The sequence below is a fragment of the Triturus cristatus genome, chromosome 12 (assembly GCF_964204655.1).
Source record: "Triturus cristatus chromosome 12, aTriCri1.1, whole genome shotgun sequence".
Taxonomy (NCBI): Eukaryota; Metazoa; Chordata; class Amphibia; order Caudata; family Salamandridae; genus Triturus; species Triturus cristatus.
The window spans coordinates 278,067,950-278,088,062 of record NC_140595.1 but is presented as its reverse complement, the minus strand read 5'-3'; the positions used below and the strand labels follow the sequence as shown (position 1 = coordinate 278,088,062).

The 20,113-nt window shown below is 41.8% G+C and overlaps 1 protein-coding gene across 8 annotated transcripts in view; it reads right to left on the bottom strand.

Moving 5' to 3' along the window:
• Positions 1–1,752: 1,752 nt before the first annotated feature.
• NR1I3 (nuclear receptor subfamily 1 group I member 3) overlaps positions 1,753–20,113 on the bottom strand; it is an 858,363-nt gene continuing 840,002 nt past the window's right edge. For 6 of the 8 annotated variants that reach the window (XM_085638659.1, XM_085638656.1, XM_085638658.1 and 3 more), the window contains one exon: positions 1,753–4,338. In XM_085638659.1, the coding sequence (XP_085494785.1) occupies positions 4,203–4,338 (136 nt within the window). In that variant the 3' untranslated portion in view covers positions 1,753–4,202. The remainder of the gene's footprint in view (positions 4,339–20,113) is intronic. The other 2 variants (XM_085638661.1, XM_085638660.1) reach the window with 1 other exon arrangement.

The window sequence follows — 20,113 nt, the reverse complement described above, 5'->3', positions numbered from 1 at the left end:
TAATGGGATTGGTTCTCACTGGTGATCTTGATTTTAAGTTTATCAATTTTATATTTATCATTTTGAAATAATGTGAGACAGACTACATGTAGGACTATGTGATATATGACAAGAGATAGCAGTACTGTGAAATGCAATAGAATGAAATTGGATAAGATTTTGCCATGAACAAAGACTTGGAGTTGTTGAATTGAGAATGTTCTTAATGAAATGCAGTTCAGAACTTACCGGTCACTGGGTCGTGTTTGGTATGCGGTAGCCATGGTGCGAGCGACAAACCGTTATGAAGGTTACATAGGCTTAGAAAGTATTGGTTTGAGATTATCGTGTAATAGGCAACAACATAGTAGAGAACAATTGGGTTATGATCACTCTCTTTTCTCCTTTTGTACTATAGAACATTATATTTGCAATATCTCAAGTTGAAAATATGCAGCAACGCTGAGTCTATTCAATTCATGCTAAAGTAAGAGTAAGTGGCAATGCTGCTAAGTGGATTTGGTAATCTTTGTTTGAGTATGTGTATAATTAGATCGTTAGTGGCAACATTGTTTTTAGAAAAATGTGGTGCAATGGCACGAAGTAAAAAGGAGCTACTACCAAATGTCGCAGTAAACGTGTTGGCATTATCCAATGGAATGAGAAAAAGTAAATCAAGTCGAGGTGATGATTTATGTAGCGCGAGTAGCTAAAATTAATGTTAGCCAACAAGAGAGTGGTAACCTTTAGGGGCAGTGGCGACACCTCTAATTCTGTAACGGGTTGAATCGCTATACCAGGCAGAAAGTAAATAAAGAAAAGACAAGTAATGAAATGTATGCTGTAAATATGAGTTGCAACACTGTTTGTAGGAAATAACCATGTTATGATCTTTGAAAGGAAACTTTTTGTTGAATGGATGAGGTTGTGTTGTATGAGATGCCTTTACTGCCTGCAGACAACAGAGAACGGCAACATTGGGAGGCAACGGCAAAATCTTTATTGTTGTGTATGACTGAATTTCCATAGTATGTAGAGAGTTAGGGAAGTGAGTAGGCTGCTGTGTGAGTAATGCTTACTTGTTAAATATTTATATGGGTCATAAGTTGGTGGTGGAGTTACCAAATTGAATGATAGTTTGCCTTTTATTTTATTTTTAGATTTCCTTTGATGTGAATATTGTATTGTGGATTACTGATGTGCTCTGGAAAAATTAATTATCGCCCACCAATATCTATTTAGTGAAACCCCTTTGGAGGGTAAGTGGAACACAACACTATGTAGCAGCCTATCAATGGGATAAGAATACAGGGAAGCGATGTTTCTTATGCTTCTCTTATTTACCTCTCTGTTATATTATCTTTTCCTTTCAGGCGAAACTACCTTCTTTTATAGATCAAAATCTAAGAATCACAATTTTATCAACTTTAACTGTATATGATAATTATTACGGGTAAGAAAAGTAGGGGACAGAAAGGCTGCTTTTGAGAAATTGGAATAATGACAGACTTGGTTTATTTTAAAACATTTTGATTGAATAATTAGATTGGGAATATGACCTGATGACTATAAATGGCACATTCACTGAACATATAAAGAGATATGAGATATGTTGGAAAATGTCCAGACATAAAGATAGAATGCATTAGGTCAATGTTGGGGAAATGTAAAATTGGAGTAGTCAGATCAAGTTGAGCTTTGTCTTGTGTGTCTGGATCTGTCAATGGAATCATATAAGTTAGTGCAATTTCAATAGAAAAGAAGATAATGTAATTAATCGAAAAAGTGCTTTATTGTTTATGTTTTCAACCCTGAAAAAGCAGCAAAACATGTGTTGGCTGAATACACTTGATTATATTTACTGTGAACATTAGAATTTCTGTGTGTTAGAACACTTTTTCATTTATGTTTGCGAAATGTGAAAGAATATATTTCCAGGACTAATTACATATATTATTCAAAAATTCGCCATGACAGTTATAAAAATAAATCAAATTGAAACGTAAAATAAGTTTGCATTTAAATTCATTGGTTGGTAAACTGCTCCCTACAAAAACGTTTTATAGTTACAATTGTAATACTACCTTTTTAATTTTAAAATCAGTACAGTCTACATTTGAAGGTTTAAAAATGTGGGTATGAAAGCAGCTGAGAAGACGTGGGATGCCACCAATGGAGTAGAACAGTATCTGAAAAGAACCTAATCTGGTCTAAGCAGCCACACCGTTAGTTACCGGTTTATTACTATGACAAATCTCTTCTACCAAGATCAGCAAAATCTTCTGAAATCTCTCACAAACTGTCCACAGTAAATGGTTGTCTTTTGCCCTACTATTCAAGAGCACCAGGGTTTTTTTAAGTAGTTCTACGATAAACATCTGGAACCATAAAACTGAGAACTTTTTATATTATTTGGAGTCTTGAACTAAACAGATGAATATGATAAACCTTTAAAGATTTGATGGTATTTACAAAAAAGCAAGATTATACATAGTGGATCAAAGGCCACACAAACACATGCAGGGCCTAAGCTGAGGATATTTCAAAAGTTATGGGTAGTTTTCCAAAGAAATTTGTGAAATGCACTAAATGTCCACAATTTGCTTTTTGTTCCAGTGAATGTCATGGTAAAAGATGTGTGCTCCTGACGGTGGCCAATGAATCAGGAACAGATCTAGCAGCATTCTTGATTGATAAAGGGATGTGGAGAGCACCTGCCACACAATCCTTTCCACTATGGTAATTTTGGTTCAGAGAAGGCCCTGTCAAACATGTGGCAACATGTGCCAAGCAGGCATGGAATCAAATGAGTAAAAGGATGTCAAAAGGGCAAGAAAGGGAATTGGTAACATTAGAAGTAGCCATGCACTTTTTTTAAAGGCAACACAACTGCTTACTGCTGAACAAATGCACTTAATGAACGAGGAAGGATGTGGAAGAGCAAACAAGGCTGGCAACCTAAGCAGAAACTACCCAATCTTTAAAAGGCATGGATACCACCGACTTCTTCAAGGCTAAAGGAAGTCAAAATGTTGAGCAGGAGTTCACACTCCAAACCCTTCTCAAGCTCCCGAAAGCTCCCAAGGTGGAAGTGCATCAGTAGGGGGAGCCCTAATCAGCCAGGCCTCAGACCCTGGCCAGACTAACACCCTGCACATGAGCGGGCGAGAGAAAAATCACTTGTTAGGTTGCTGCCCTGGCAGTACAAGAGCATATTGGCCTCCTCAGGTAGCCCCCTCTGTCATCCCACTTCTATGTGCAACTATTACTTGTATTCAATTCCAGAGACACTTGCTCTTTTTTTTGTTTATATAGGATGGCATCACACTGACCTTCCACAATTTCCTCCCACACAGCTTCCACTTTCATTAGTAACAAATAACAATTCAGAGTATGAAAGACACAATGAGGTGAAAGGAGACTTGCCCGCTTCCATTGTTACGGCTAGGACAGCAAAAAGGCTACAAGTTTTGGTGAAACGGCAGCAGAAAAGAATACAGGAATCTGTATGATTGGGTTGCACAGTTTTAGAAAAGACTGAATTAAATATAAAGCCAGGCTGAAAAAAAGCTTACAGGACCTTAAATAGAATAAAGGACAAGACAATTAGACAATTAACACAATTATAGTGGGCAGGATAAAAGGAGATTATGATTGGGAAATACTGGCAGCAATTCTAGCGGACAAGGCCAGGCAGCTGGGCGAGTTGAAGAGGAGATTAAACAAGACAAGCTGATAACTGACTACATGAGATTATAGCTAATTGAATAAATACTGGGAGTACTGACAACAAAGTGAAGGAAATAAAGGATGAAACTATACCACACAAGACTTGAGAAGTGAACATGAGACTTGAGCATCAAGGATAAAAGGCGTTCAAACATATTATGATACAAGTTTTGACACTCTCATCAGGATTTCGGAAAATGGATGAAAACAGACAAAATAAAAGAGAAGATTACTACTTATTAGGTATCTTTGGGTTGTATGACATATCTATAATAAACAACCTTAAAACTTAAAAAAAGATAAGTTCAGAATAGGCATGGTTTGTGAAATTGATCGAATGACAGAGACCCCAATAACAGGAGACAGTACACCTCGAGATCAAAGGAAACTGGATGAAATTGGATCCCTTTAATAAAAGATCATATTGTAGATCGGACACGGACAGTGTGTCAGGGTTCGGACACGGACAGTGTGTCAGGGTTCATGGGGCCGGGCTAGCTGACAAGCTCTTTGAGTAGTGGGCTCACAGCATTAGCAGATCGTTCTTGCATTAAAAGGATTTCTTTGGTGTTCTCAACATTTAATGTTCGCAGTTCTGCCAGCAAGCAGAGTATTTTAGCATAGAGAAACCTGCAAGACACAAAGACAAAATACAGGTATTCAATTTTGGAGACTACTGACAGACAGTTACACAACACCCTTTTTTAGTAAAATCACAGCGATATCAGAAGTGACGCTAAGCGTACTTTAACTAACGATGGCATCACCGGAAGTGACATCACATGACTTGTAGCCTCTGTGGGTGTCAAATGCATGAGTCTTTTAAAGCAATTATTATTGCAAACATGTGGCTGATGTCTGTTAATAAACAGTATTTGGCAACATGTGACAATAAACTACTAAAACTATCTATAGCTAAAGGCAGTCTCACTTTCAAACGATCATTAGAGCCTGATTAAAAAACAGAGTCTGATTAAAAAAAAGCGTAGCTGGTTAGAAGTTCCACAGGGTTTTGAAATCTATAAATAAATGTTCCCCTGGAGTTGCAAATTAGACAAGGGGCAAGGATGTTGATGGGAAGAAGGACACATTCTGGAAACTAAATATTATAATGGCCATCCCTGAAGCTTTAACCCTATTGATATTTCCTGACATCACTTCCCTCTGGAAGCTGGTAAGAGGGGTTCTAAAAATAAAAAACGTGATCTTGCAACCATACACGGTTGGGTTAGCATGAGAAATCCTGTCATCTTTCCTTCATTAGCCAACCGTGGCAGCAGTGAAGTTTGTAATGGTAAATCTGTTGGAATAGCCACATGTGGTATTGTTATAAAACATGCTCACGCTGAAGTCCCCATGGTAACTTATGGGGATTCACTGATAAACATTTAATGAGAATCAAATGTGTATGTTAAGTTTTTATTATAACTTTTTGTAACCTTCATAAAATTATTCTGATGCAAATTTTGTTAAAGTTGATGTTAAAAACCTAGGTATTATCAGGTACAGTTACTGCATGTGCATAAAGTGCGGTTTTTTAGGTCTCGCCTGACCCAGCGCATGCGCTGGTCTGGCGAGACTTATTGAGAGGGCTCCAAAAAGTGCTACCAGGCCAGCCTAGAGCTACAGTGCATTTGCGCTGGCACGCGCGCCGTGCTTTACCGCGATTACTTTCACTTTCGCGGCCGCACGTCCGCTTTGATGTTTGATCGCGATCACTTTCACTTTCACGGCCGCTTGGCATAGCCAATAGCCTCGCTTTTGGGACCTTATAAGTATTTAGTTATGCAACTGTTGCATGGCTAAACACTTATAAGGTCCCAAAGGCGAGACCTATTGGCTATGCCAATGCTTGTTATATTTGCATGTGTGTTAAACATGGGCCTTCTGGGTAAAGATTTGCACAGGGATGTTTGCATTTGAGAAACCATTTTCTGCATGTTGCATAATACACACAGAGTTTAGAGGTCATTTAAAGTTAGGTGGAGCGGAGTTCAGCTCTAATTAGATGGGGGTCACATTTCACCAAACTTGCAGCTCCCCTGCCTCAAAGTGAGATGGGAAACCACTGTCCCGTCCACCAGTAGCCTCTATCCCAGCAGCCCATCTGCCACTGGCCCTAAGCAATGGAATGTCTCTCAATCTCTGATCAGAGTCAAATGCATGACAGGATTTTAACACATATATTCCTGATATCCTACTGTTTGACAGCTTCCTGTCTCCTGTCCCATGTAGTTCGCAGTTTATTACAGTCACACATCTCGGTTCCTGGCACGCCTTTCTGGGTCTCCATGCTTGCTTCTGCACAATCTCATTTATTGCATGGCGAATATGAGAATAACCTTCAGATGCATAATCTATAAAGCATAATCCACAACTCTGAGGCCTAGCGTTCAGCATTTCACGGCGGCTTCAAAGGTGAGAGCAAGACAGTGCCTCATTTGTAACCCCGGTTGTAGGTTATGAGTCTTGGATGCTCACTTTGGGGACTAACATTTATTTGTCATTTGACTTTGACCTAGAGTAAGAGAAATAGACACAAAAGGAAGTAAGAGGGAATATGAGAAACATAGGAAAGCAATAAAGCAGACATCAATGAAAAAATGGACCCCCGGTAGACAGATAAGGAAACTGGAAGCTTAGGGTCTTTGGAAGGAAGAGGCATGAAATGAAATCAAAATAGACTTGGTATTTGGTCAACCTGGAATTTGGCAGTACTGGTGATAGGCTCCTCAGAAGCACATTGGACCCCTGCACTTCCTATTTACAAATTAAGCTCCGACCAGGTTACATGGCTTTGGACAGTGACGACAACACAATAGTGCCATGACATGCCATTAGACCGAATCACAACACGGGAAGCAACACCACTTGCAGATGAACTAATTCTACAATAATAGTTTAAAAGATGTTTCTCTGCAAGCTCAACAGGAAATACATAAGTACAGTGCTTGTGAGTTGTGACCTCTTGGCCAGACACCACTTACAACTTCTCTCCACAGACAGTTATCTCCTGGGGCATACGTCACCACATAATATGACCAGTTTGGCCACAAACTAATGACCAACTGCCTCTCAACAGAATGCCTGGTCATATTTTACCTACGTTAATGCCCTCACACATACTCTACTTTTTGCTGCTCTTTTAAGGGCCATAAATAGAGCAGTCGAGAGGGACAATTGATGGATGGTGGGAGAAAAGGAAATTGGGAGTAATCCTATGGCCAGTTGTGCAGTTCTATTCTTTTTCCTGGCAGGGTCAGGAAGTAATTGCAATGGGAATTGTACAGAAGCTAGATACCCAGCTCGTTTCACCTTCTTCCAGCTTTTAGTCCCCAAGAGTCATTAATTCAGTCACTAACATCAGAGCTTGTGTCTTATTAACATATTCAATGTTGTACTCGAGAAACTGGTAAATAAAGTTTTTAAAAAAACTGCAGCATACAAAAATAACTATACTTTACAAAAAGACAGTGTGCAATGAACCATATAGCATCATGTTTCAATTCACATCACATTAAAGGCAATGTATGCTCACTTATTTCCAAACACTAGAGAAGCAGATGAGGCATATAATGTGCTCATTCAATAAATCCATATTGAAACCTTTGTAAAAAGAATGTGTAAGGTGCAATACGCAAAATATAAATAATGCATAAAACAATCATATAAATACAACACAAATACAGAGATTTAAAATATTATATTAGAGTATCCCAGATCAGAGAATAGCAATTGAAGCCCTAATAAATATTCAAAAAGAATTTAAAAAGTTGGCCAATTTTATTGCAAATCATTTCATTACGATGGGACAGAATACATTTATAGACCCTAAAGGCAGAATGGACGTTAAATTTAATAAACATAGGCCTTAAAAATAATGTCAAGCATTCTGCAACACTGGGCAGGCAAACAATACGAAGCTAAGATCCTGAGTATGTAGCTGGCACAGCTCTTATCTTCTGTCCTTTTTCTGGGTTTTGTCCCAAATACCCGTAATCACACGCAGAGGGAGCAAATTCAAGCTCAGTAAAGGATCGACCTTCTGAGCCCATGGGGCACATTCCCTACTAAATAAGGCTGAGGTTTATCCCCAGATTGCTCCCAAACACCACCCTACTACAGAGATTTGACTGGCTTAGGGCAATATCTCTGGCCAAGCTCATTTTGAACAGTGAGCCCTTTATAAGAAACTTCAAAGCGAACTTGGACATAAAAGAATCCATATTCAAGTTAAGCCCAAACATTTCATTAGCCCACTCAAAAGACCTAAAGAACCTGACTCTGGGAACCCCCTTTTGGGTCTGACCAGTTTCAATAAGTCGAATGGATCTCCTTCTGGACAGCAAAGAATACAGTTGCCACTAGTCTCAAAATTAAGAGAGTTTGTGACGATCTGGTGAGACTTGCTTTTGGCGATCTTATTCATTTTTTCGAGTCCCACATGGAAGAGTTTCGCAAATTAAGTACCAGTTTGTTGGTCCTCGGTCGCTGAAAAAGTGTAAATCTTCTCTAAAAGTATTAAATCGGGAAATAAACATATTAATACGAAAACATTTGTGGAGAGGTGTGGCTCACTGGTTAGAGGCGGCAGATCCGTAAGCAGAGAATCGGCCAGAGACCAGGGTTCAATTCCCGACGCGGCAGGGTTGTGGACCAGGGTCAAAACGGACTCGATAATTCTCGCCTCGGTACCTACTCTAACCAGGAACACACTCGGCAACTCTGGGCATTAGCTTGCCTCATCTCCACAACGGCCCCCCACATTCGCCGGGGATGCCTGGTTTCACCTTGGAGATACCCTGGAGGGACCATCTCACAGGGATAGCCAGGACGGGTTCCCCAGCGGTCTACAGCGCCAGGACGCCTCAGGGCAGCAGTGCGCTTTACAAGACACATACATTTACATTATCATTGTGTCAACAGCGCAAAATTGACCGTCTTAAAAGGTTAAGAAGCCGTCCCAAACTTCTTGGAAGGAGAATGGAACGTGATTCAAAATGGATCAGTCTAAGAGAGGCTGCAAGGGCAAAGACTCTAGGAAGTACTGGTGTTTTATTGCCAAATACTGTGATTCTAGGGGGAAAGCGCAAGCAATTCTGATTCCTGCATATGCCTGAGTGGACTATATTTCTCAGGTATTTATGAATAATTCCAAGTTAGACATCCATGTGACTCTTTGTGTGGATGAGGCTTAACTCTAGCTGTATGGTGCCCCCTCAGTGGAGGAGATCATGGCGTTTACAAAGAATGCCAGAACGTCTGGCGCCGTAGGGCCTGAGGAAGTTCCCATTGCAGCCATTTAAAAGGAGGCGGCTGACTGGGGATCCGTTCTTGCTCCTGTGTTTATTGATTGCTATCAATCTGGGCAAATCCCCCAGTCCTGGAAGGGGAGTGTCATTGTCCTGTTGTACAAGAAGGGCCCTACATCATCCCAGGCAAGTTTCAGATAGATAGCTTTGCTGGACGTTTCTGGCTAACTATTTGCCAATAGCTCAGTTACAGCAGTGGGCTCAAGATCAGAACATTATTCCTCCAGAACAAGCCAGTTTTAGGAGGAATCACAGCACACTGGATAATATTGCGGTCCTCTAAACAGTTGTATAAAAATATGTTTTTTCTCAAGTATTGCCAGTATATATGGCGTTCATTGATTTCTCCACAGTGTTTGATAGAGTGGATCATCAAACACTGTGGAGGAATCATCTCCTTCTGGGTGTTTCGCACCACCTTTTGGATCTACATATGGATACTTGGTGCCAAGTCCTGATGGGAGGGACGCAGAGGTTATCCTGCAAGGTCAAAACTCAAACGGTCCCACACAAGATTGTCTGTTGTCTCTGTTTTTGTTTTCCCTATATATTTTTAACCTTGCAAGCATCTTAAGCCAAGTGAGGATGACCCACCCTCAGAATAGGCACAATGTCCATTGGCTGCTTATTATATGCCAATGAGGTAGCCATTCTGGATTTAACTCTTATTGGTCTGCAGTGTTATTTAGAAGGTTTGTCTACATGAGCTGAAGCCTCTTTTTTGAAGATCAATATTTCTAAAACTAAGGTTTGATCTTCTGATCTTCTGTAAGAATGGGTTAAGATTAAGTAGGGGTTGCCAATGGTTCTTGGGTACTGAAAGACTCGAAATAGTGGACTTGTATATTTAGCTTGGAAATGTTTTCATCAAGAATGGGCAGGATGTGGATCACATAAAGTTCTGTGTGAGCAGGGCCATCTCCCAGGCTAATGCCCTGCATAGATTTTACAAAATGTTCATGAGACGCCATTTTGGGCAAGTCTTGTCCATCTACAGGGTTAAAATCCCTTCCTTCTTGTGCTATGCATGTGAGATGCTGAATATGAGCTACTGGCACTCTTTTCAAGGGACCAAAGGCCACATTGTTTGCCAAATTTGTAATTTGAATACTCTGGCAGGCCCCCCATGTCTTTTACGTCTGGAGTTTGGTATTGATAATTCATATATCTTCTCATTGGCAGCTGTATTAAGGTGGGGAAACTCTCTCCTAGTTGGGGAGGAGGAAACACTGAGGGCAGCTTTGAGGGTTGAAATGTTCTCCCTGTTGAAAGAATGGTCCATGTTCTTTAGGTCTTTTGAGTGGGTTAATGAAATGTTTGGGCTTAACTTGAATATTGATTCTTTTATGTCCAAGTTTGCTTTGAAGTTTCTTATAAAGGGCTCACTGTTCAAAATGAGCTTGGCCAGAGATATTGCCCTAAGCCAGTCAAATCTCTGTAGTAGGGTGGGGTTTGGGAGCAATCTGGGGATAAACCTCAGCCTTATTTAGTAGGGAATTTTCCCCATGGGCTCAGAAGGTCGATCCTTTGCTGAGCTTGAATTTGCTCCCTCTGCGTGTGATTACGGGTATTTGGGACAAAACCCAGAAAAAGGACAGAAGATAAGAGCTGTGCCAGCTATATACTCAGGGCCTTAGCTTCGTATTGTTTGCTTGCCCAGTGTTGCAGAATGCTTGACATTATTTTTAAGGCCGTTTATTAAATTTAACGTCCATTCTGCCTTTAGGGTCCATAAATGTATTCTGTCCCATCGTAATGAAATGATTTGCAATAAAATTGGCCAACTTTTTAAATCATTTTTGAATATTTATTAGGGCTTCAATTGCTATTCTCTGATCTTGGATACTCTAATATAATATTTTAAATCTCTGTATTTGTGTTGTATTTATATGATTGTTTTATGCATTATTTATATTTTGCGTATTGCACCTTACACATTCTTTTTACAAAGGTTTGAATATGGATTTATTGAATGAGCACATTATATGCCTCATCTGCTTCTCTAGTGTTTGGAAATAAGTGAGCATACATTGCCTTTAATGTGATGTGAATTGAAACATGATGCTATATGGTTCATTGCACACTGTCTTTTTGTAAAGTATAGTTATTTTTGTATGCTGCTGTTTTTTAAAAACTTTATTAACCAGTTTCTCGAGTACAACATAGAATATGTTAATAAGCTCTGATGTTAGTGACTGAATTAATGAGAAGGAGGGGGAACTGTGTACCTAGCATATAGTCCACTCACTGGATATGACTTGTGTCTCTGTAGTACTGTACATGGCGCCAATTAATTCCAGAAATGCTATATTTGAATACACATATGCAACGAAATGCTGCCAAACTGTGGTTGTATGACTAGCACCGATTGTTATTTGTAGAAAATAAAAACAAATTTTCAACAAAAAAAAAAAAGAATATGTTAATAACACATTGCTTATTTGCATGACAATGTAGAATCTGAAAGTACATCCCCACCGTCTGTCACATTTGACAACTATTACAAACTGTGATAGCCTATCAGCCATTATCCTCCAACCCACCTGCCCTGGGTAAGGTACTGCAAAACAGTTCGCTGTTGGTATTGCAATATGTAAGACTACGTAACCAAGTCTGTAACGTATAAGCTACCTTTGTCCCCCACCTGAGAGCAATCTCTCTCTTTGCCAACAACAACCCCAAGGCAATGAATTTTCAGAACCCCTTCGAAAAGTTGACCACATACCCCATTCATGCGAGCTCTGGCGTGGTGTAATATCCATTTCTACCATGTTTCCCAAGACTCAAAATATTTCTGCCCAGTATGCTTTAATTTTGCCGCACTTACAAGTGAGATGTGCAAAATCTGCGTGCGGGGCCCCGCATTTCAAACAAAAGAGGGGTCTGGTCGGGTCTATCTTATGAAGTTTCTCTGGAGTGACATAGAGCCTACGTAAAAATTTGGAATGGATTTGTTTATGGCGGCTGTTCAAGGAAATTTCCTTTGTCTGCATACAGCACGCAGTCCATTGGTCGTCTAGGATTGGGTGTCCCAGATCAACCTCCCATTTCTCCCGAACTTTGGTATCATCAATTGGGATGTAGTCTGCACATGCTCTGTATAGTTTGGAAGTGAGATGTTTTCCCCCCTTACACTCAATAACTGCGGAGAGTGGTACAAAGGTGTCTGGCTCAAGTGGGAAATCCGGCAGCAGCAGTCTCATCGCTGAACGCACCCAGTTAAAAATAAACTTGTCCATGAACGTTGCCTCCTTGAATTTCTCTTCTTCTGACATAGAGAAAAATTGCCCGCCAGTTAACAAATCTCCAGCTTTACCGATGTCATATTTGGAGGGCGTTTTTTGCACCGGTAGTTCGCCAGTGATTGGGCTCCAATTCGTATTAATTATTGGAAGCCCAGGTAAGTATAGTATGGGGGCCCTCATAATTCTGATCAGTTTTTTCCAGGCCCAGCTTCTGGTTGTAACAGTTTTTATGTTTTTGGGGTCATGGGGTAAGCCCTGAGGGAGCACCGTGTTTAAGGAGCCTGGGAGGACTAAGTCAGTCTCCGGAGGTAGGTACGGGATTCTGGCGTCGGGATGAAACCAGGAGTGTGCGTAGCTGCACAGGGCGACTAAATAATATAGCTGAAGATTGGGTGCCCCAAATCCGTCTCTACCGTAAGGAAGTGTCATAACTTCTAAACGGGCTCTGGGTCTCTTGCCACCCCAGGTAATTAGTTGAGTGGTTATGTCAAGAAGAAACTATTGGGATGCGGTATTGGGATGTTATTAAACAGATTGAGAAATTTCTGAAGGATAACCATTTTAATTAAAGCCACTCTGCCGGCAATCGACAGGGGGAGTCGCAGCCATTCTTCAACCTGTTCCTCTAGTTTATGCACCGCCTGGCCGTAATTTAGATGGATTATTTGGTCAGTATCCAGATGTCTATATATTTCAAGATATTTTGTCGAATCAGCGCACCATTCCAGGGGAAACTCGCAATTCCAGTGAATAGTGCTTGAAGTAAGAGGAAAAATAACTGACTTGTGCCAATTTATTCACAGACCCGAGAAGCGCCCAAACCTAATGATTTCCCTAATCAAAGGTTCGAGGTTTGCCTGTACAAAATGACATTGTCCGCATATAGGGAGACCAGCAGAGGACCCTTATGAAACTGGAGTCCTCTCTGCAGATGTCGCTCCTGAAAATGTCGGACCAGGGAGTCCATTGCCAAAATGAACAAACACGGTGATAACGGACAGCCTTGCCTGGTGCTTCTTGAGAGGGAGAAGGAGCGAGACACAGTGCTATTGAGACGGATCCTCGCCGTTGGGTCCCGATACAAGAGAGCAGAGAGATTGATGAATACCTTGGGCATACCCATCCTGCGCATTATAGAAATAAAAAACGGCCATTACAAAGAATCAAATGCCTTCTCGGTGTCTAGAAGGATTGCCGCGGCTGGGATCTCAGGATTAATTCTGTGCAATACCGCAAATAGCATCCTTAAAGTTAGGGAGTTGGACCGATGAGGCACAAACCCCGATTGAACGGGGGAGATGATTTTGTCCAGCAGCAAAGAGAGCCGCAGTGCTATCATCTTCGCTAGGATTTTATAATGTAAGTTTAATAATGATAGCGGCCTGTAGGATCCACAGAGCAGAGGATCCTTCCCTGGTTTAGGGAGTAAAACTATCACAGCCTCCCTGAGAGTGGGCGTTAGCTCATTCCGCTCCAGTGCCTCATTGTAAACGTCTAGTAGTCTGGGAGCCAGTAGATCTTTGTAGGATTTGTAAAAGTCACCAGTGAAACCGTCAAGGCCTGGTGCAGTGGATCCATTTAGTGCTTCAATCGTGCTTATAATCTCATCAGAGGAGAAGGGCTCAGCCAAAAAGTCTTGCATGTATTTTTCTAGGTACACCAGAGCTATCTCTGAGAAATATTCTTCCTGCTCGGTCGGATTGTGGGTGGTTTGGGAAGTATACAGTGTGCTGTAATATGTCAGGAATTCATCCCTGATATCAGCAGTATCAGTGAGGAGTTGAGTTCTGTGATTATGCTCCTAATGTTTAAGGTTATATTTATGAGACCGTTTCATCCATTATTTGCACTTTGCATATTGAACCATTCACGTTGCATTTTATAAAGGTTTGGAATTGTAGTTATTGAATACGTTCTTATGTGCCTTTTTTTTTGCTTCTGTAGTGTCTGAAATATGTGAGCATAAAGTGCTTTTAATGTGTTGTGAATTGAAACATGATGTTCTAAGGTGCTATGCACGTTGTCACTTTATAAAGGGTAGTTATTGTTGTCCTTGTATGTTGGATGCAACTGGTCAGAGGTCTTATATCCTGTCAAATGTGGATCTATAATGTACAACTGTTTTATTTGTTATAGATTCTTTGGGCTTCTGTGGGAGTCATAATAAAGTTACATTGACAAATTGACCTTCCTTTGGCCCAAAAAGAGCAGTAAACAGAAGAAATCAGGATAAATCCACACAGAGCATCCCAGGAGTCACCAGATTTGTGGAGAGACAGGGTTTGTATGAAAACAAAAGTCCTTGTAAAAAATGTAGAACCAAAGAACTCGGTGTAAAACGTTATAGAATGTATAACTTTCAATTAAGGTAACACAAAACGTTGCTTTGAAAAATAACAAACTGAACTACAACTATAAATGTCATGTTGAAAAGTCTTTCATGAATCCCATTAATATTTTTGACACAATCCACAACTGCTTCTATTTTTGTATTTGCATGCGCATACTTGGTGTGGGCGAAATTACCCAGTGAATTTCTTAACAGGCTAATCCCTCAGAGTTTTTTTGCCCGCAGAGCAGAATCAAGGTTACTCTGTGGGTAAACAAACAAAAACACAAAGCCCAACACAGGTGCTTCAAGAAGCCCTGTTAACCTAGGTAATTGCATGTTTCTAACCGCTGAGAGTGCTCTTGAAAGCAGATTTCCCTAACACAAAGCATGGGTGCGGTGCCTGCCTGCCAGGTCATTCTGGCACTTTACCTGGCAGGCACCACTCACAGAATCAACTGCTGGGGAACTTGTTTTCAAGCACTGTCCGAGGGGAGGCCGCTGTGTATTCAATTTAATGCAATAACAAGGGAGGTGATTACATTGCCCATCTCCTGACAGTGCTGTGGTGCCTGCAAGGAACTAGGAGTACCTGTGCGTTTATCCAGTCGCATCAGGTGATGCGAAAATGAGCTGAATTTTCATATCATCTGAATGGCCTTACTGCGTAATTTAAAAAAAACACCGACCCTAGTGGATACCTCCAAGCGCCTTAAATGGAAATATAGAAGTACATGTACTCACTATTTAGGGTACCTTTCTGCTCCTGAGAAATGCTGTACTCACCCATTACATTTATTACAGCAGTGCCGAGAAGTGCAGGTACTCTCCATTTCAAATCGATTTAGTTCACGTACTTGTGAGAAGTTGCCCTGGTATATGCTGACCACTAATTAAAGTGGGCACCTTGTACCAGTCCAAACAACCCTTATTGATGATTAGGTTAAAGACCACCTTTATTGAAAGCTATCCTAGTGGTAGCTATGGAGAGCAGCCTTCAGGCTAAGTCTCGAAGGAATGTAAAGCAGCTTGTTTTACCAGATCAGAACCTCCTGAATGACCAAATGAAAGGAGAACCACATAAGAGATATATAAAATATATGTATTTATTACTAAACACTCTCTACTAACCTCTTTATGAGATGAGAACAAAGCACACAATATTAAATCAATAGAACGACAGTAAATAGCACAATACACAGTGGGCTCCAGGGGGAGACCAAACCATATACTAAGAAAGTGGTATAACAACCACAACTAGACACAGTGCCTAGAGCACGTAGAATCACTGGGACCCCAAGGAACCACCCAAAGTAGTGACACAGGCGACCCACGGAGGACGGGTGCAGTGTGTGAACACTGGCGCGACCTCGGTACAATCCTATGGAAAAGTCGCGTTGGAATTTTAAAGATTAAGGACACTTTGGAGAGGACTTTAAGCAAACCCTGTCAAACATAGAAGGTTCTAAGGCCAGCACCCTTGAGAGTACCGAGATACCCGTGTTACCTAACCCAGAGGAGCCGGGTGCATAGGGGTCAAGTGATGTCGGGAACCTTTGTCGTTTTCAGTGGCGTGATGCGGAAAAGTGCTGCTGCCGGGAAGATGAAAAGTATCTGGTGGTATCCAAGCCTGGATCCGAGGTGAGATGAACCTGAAAGCAGAGAGGACAGAGTCTGGGTCACATCACAGTGACCAGGGGCACAATAGACGAATGCCCACCGATGTCGGGTGCTTCAGGTGAGAAGAGGTGAAGCTTGACTCTGCAGACACGGGGACCAGGAGACGACGACCAAAGTCCGGAGGGGAGTTGTCCCACAAAGGATGTCGAGTGCTGGGGGGTCAGTGTTCGGATTAAACACCAACTGCAACCCACCCGGGCATAGGAAAGATGCTTCGGTGAGGACCAGCAAGGTCCTGGGGACTCTCCAAGCTATAGAGAGTCAGGGCACGTCTGGAGCAACCAGGAAAGCCCACGGAAAGTCAAAGTTACCTTCACAGGGACCCACAGGCCAACGGACCAGGGAGCGCGAAGGGACCTCGAGCTGAATCATGAAATACCAGCCCACGGACAACTCGTGAAGTGTAGGCTAGAAATCTTCAGTGGAAACACTGCTCGGGGTTGGAACTACAAGTAGTCAAAAGCACAGCCCCAGGGGTTGCCGAAAAGCATATGCTGCTGCAAAAGTACGCGGTGCACAGGGGTTTGGGTTGCACGGTCCCCACGAGGGAGGCTGGTCTCAGAATTGCTGAGAGAGCAGATCGACCTCAGAGACCTTGGGAACCCACCTCCTGTGTTGCAGAAATCTTCGGAGTCCTCAGGAGCTCGGAAGATGCAAACCGGTCAGATGCGTATAGGTGCCTGCCTTGTAGAGGAGTAAATCCTTTACTCCAAGGGAGATTCTTCAGTCATCCAGCGTCGTGCAGCTCGTCGAAGTACTTGGTTTCTGTAGAAGAGTTTAGTCCAGGTAAAATCTAAAGTTCTGTAGTCAGGGTTCCTACTTTATACCCAAGGAAGGGGTGGGAAAAACTCTGGGGACCCACCTATGGGAGAGTCAGGACAGAGGGGTGGCTACACCCATGTCCTTTGTCCAGTTTCATGCCAGAGCAGGAGCCAATGGCTCCTGCAACCGGTTTGAGCTGGACTATGCACAGGGACACCAAATGTGCCCCCCGTGCAGACTTCAAAGCACTCTAAGAGTGCACCCACCCAGCCCCAATACACTAAAGCCTGTCTGGGAGGTGGTCACACCTCCCTGTTGAGGTATTCAGGTCATTATGGTATTTGAACACAACACTGTGACAGGAAACCTATTGTCAAGCCTTCCCCTGCTAGAGCTTGGATCAGCAGCAGGAGGGCAGACTCATGTCTGTGGTTGGCAGCATCCATTTTGTGATGCCCAGGTCGAGAAAGCTAGTACCGGGTAGCCCGGTGTGTCAAATATGTCCCTCTAGGAGGGTGGAATCATACCTTCCGGGGAGGTATGATTCCAAGGTGTTTGACACCAAACACAACATGTTTCTAAACAGCCGTTTTAAAGTTAGATACGGCACTTAAATATATATGGTTGGCTGCATCACAAACAACCCCGGAAAATAGGTTCCGAAGGCTGCAGAGGGGCTCTGCTCATGCAGGTGCACCCTCTCATATAAACCCCAGCACCCTGCCTTTAGGATTGATAAAGCCCGCCATAGGGGTGACTGATAGGTTTATATGTGCAGTGATTTAGAATAGATATAGTGAACCTATATCTAAGTAAGGGGTGAATGCACCACCTTACACAGGCTGCAGTAGCAGACCTGTGGTGTCAGTTTGAATGGTCTCTCAGGCAGAACAGAGTTTGCTAAACTTCATGTTTTTCTGTGGCTACTATTGGTGATATTTTCAGGCATGTCTTAAACCAATACTGAACAAATTAGCGTTTCGGAAATGTAGGGTTGCCCTAACCTACCTTCAAATTTTGAATAGTCCAGATATTTGTTATACTGTTTCTTGCTGTCTTAAATTGGCCATTCACAGTAGAAAAACAATGGTGAGGATGTAACGAGGTATCTTAGTTGTTTTAAATCATGTTTTATCTTCTTTATATCTGATTTATTGACATTGTCTTAACATTCTTATTTATTGTATTGCACTGAGAGTAGCATATTGTTGCACGAGACCAGTATATATTTTTTTAACTTATGTATTTTTATCACTGTATAATTTTAATATGTGCTTTTATGACCTTTTTTTAAGATGGAATAAAGATTTTTTTAATTGAATTACAAGGTGAGGGATGCATGGAATCCTCAAGGAGGTATGGGTAAGCAGCCCTCCTTTGGCTTTTCCTGAATCTGAAGGCCTAGCTGCACTAGCAAAGGAGATGAACCCATCTAAATGGAAAAAGTCATCAGTAGCCCATGTTACTTGCATCACTAATATGTGGTAACCAGAAACTATATACAGCCAATACTCATCCTCTTTTTTGCTATTAAGCACTGCAATTTTCCAACTGACTAATTTCACTGTAGGCCCCTGCTCCTGGACAACCTGTTCTAAATGCATCCTTTGAGCACAATCACTGCTGGTGCAGATCTGCAGCGGAGTTAGGACGGGTGGGTGCAGTCTATTGTTGCTGTCCAGCATACTCAGTGGCTCAAATCTATTCATAAGGGGGCTCGACCTGGTATGTTTGTCCCCTGCATGCCAGAGCCCACACACCATGGAGCAATACTCAAACTTCTGTGGAATGATAATCTTGCAGGGTAAAAAAAGTACAAGGAGACAATCTTGATTTCCATGATAGATGTATGACTATGTATACTATGCACAAAGCCTCATGTAACCCCAGGATGTTTGAGGTTGATCACCACACAATCCCCTTTAATAATGTTCTCCTTATACCCAACCCATCCTACTCTTCTCACTGTAATTATATATGTGGAAAGGATGGGACCGTTTTCCAGGGCATTTACACTCCAAAATTTGACTTTACGCATTAGCTCTTAGGTTGACTCCATCGAGCCCTACTTCAAAAGTGGCTCGTCCACTAAAACAGCCACTAAGGGTGCTGTTTCAGGCAGGAGGTGCAATCTATTCAGGCAAGCAGCCCTTTCCATGTATCTGGCCCTCTCAACTGCCTGAACCCACACCGGGCAGATTGTACAGTTGTCAACACACTGGTCATGCCCCCTTGGCGGTTGAGTAGTTCCACCTATCTTTACCTGTTGGGCAGACATGGACCCTCGTGACTCCACCAGTGATTTTAATACAGCTCTTCCAGCTGAATTAGCTGCCCCCCCTGATGCTTCCCTCTCAGAGTTAACAGGTCTCAAATCAAAAGGTGAACGTATTTCCATGGGTGGGGAGGCCTTGCAACATTTGGACAGATTAAACAGGCTAGCCTAAATTGCATATACAATGATATACAACCAACATTGGTGAATAAGCCTTAGTAACTGCACATCTATCAAAAATTATGAGCTGTACTAGAAAAACAAAGTCCATAATCAAAATGTTCAAATGGTGCTGATGTGCTATGAACTGAGTCACCTTAGGTGCTAGTCAACCACACCCCACCAAGTGAGGTGCGTTTACAATGTCCAAAGAGAAAGAAAGCACTCAAGCACGCAGTAGTATATTATTTGAGTATCAGTCCCATATTCAGTGATGGGCCGTTGAAAATGAATAGATCCAGTCAACAGAAGTTCAATTCTTCTTTTAGTTCACAGTCAGAATAACAACCAGTAAAATTCAAAACACCACAGCCAACACGTGTTTCATCCTCCTGAACTTTTTCAAGGCTGCAAGATCATATTAAACTGGCATTACAAATATTAATATTTCTACACATACCCTTATGGGTATCACCACTAGCCATCACCATTTGATCAAGACAGCAGTATGTGTAACTCACGTGTATGGACGAGAGCATAGACATTACAGAACTAAGTATTTAACATTCAGTATTAAGTGTAGTACTCTTTGTAAAAAGAGTGAAACCCCAAACCACCACCATGTGACACCAATAACGCTATA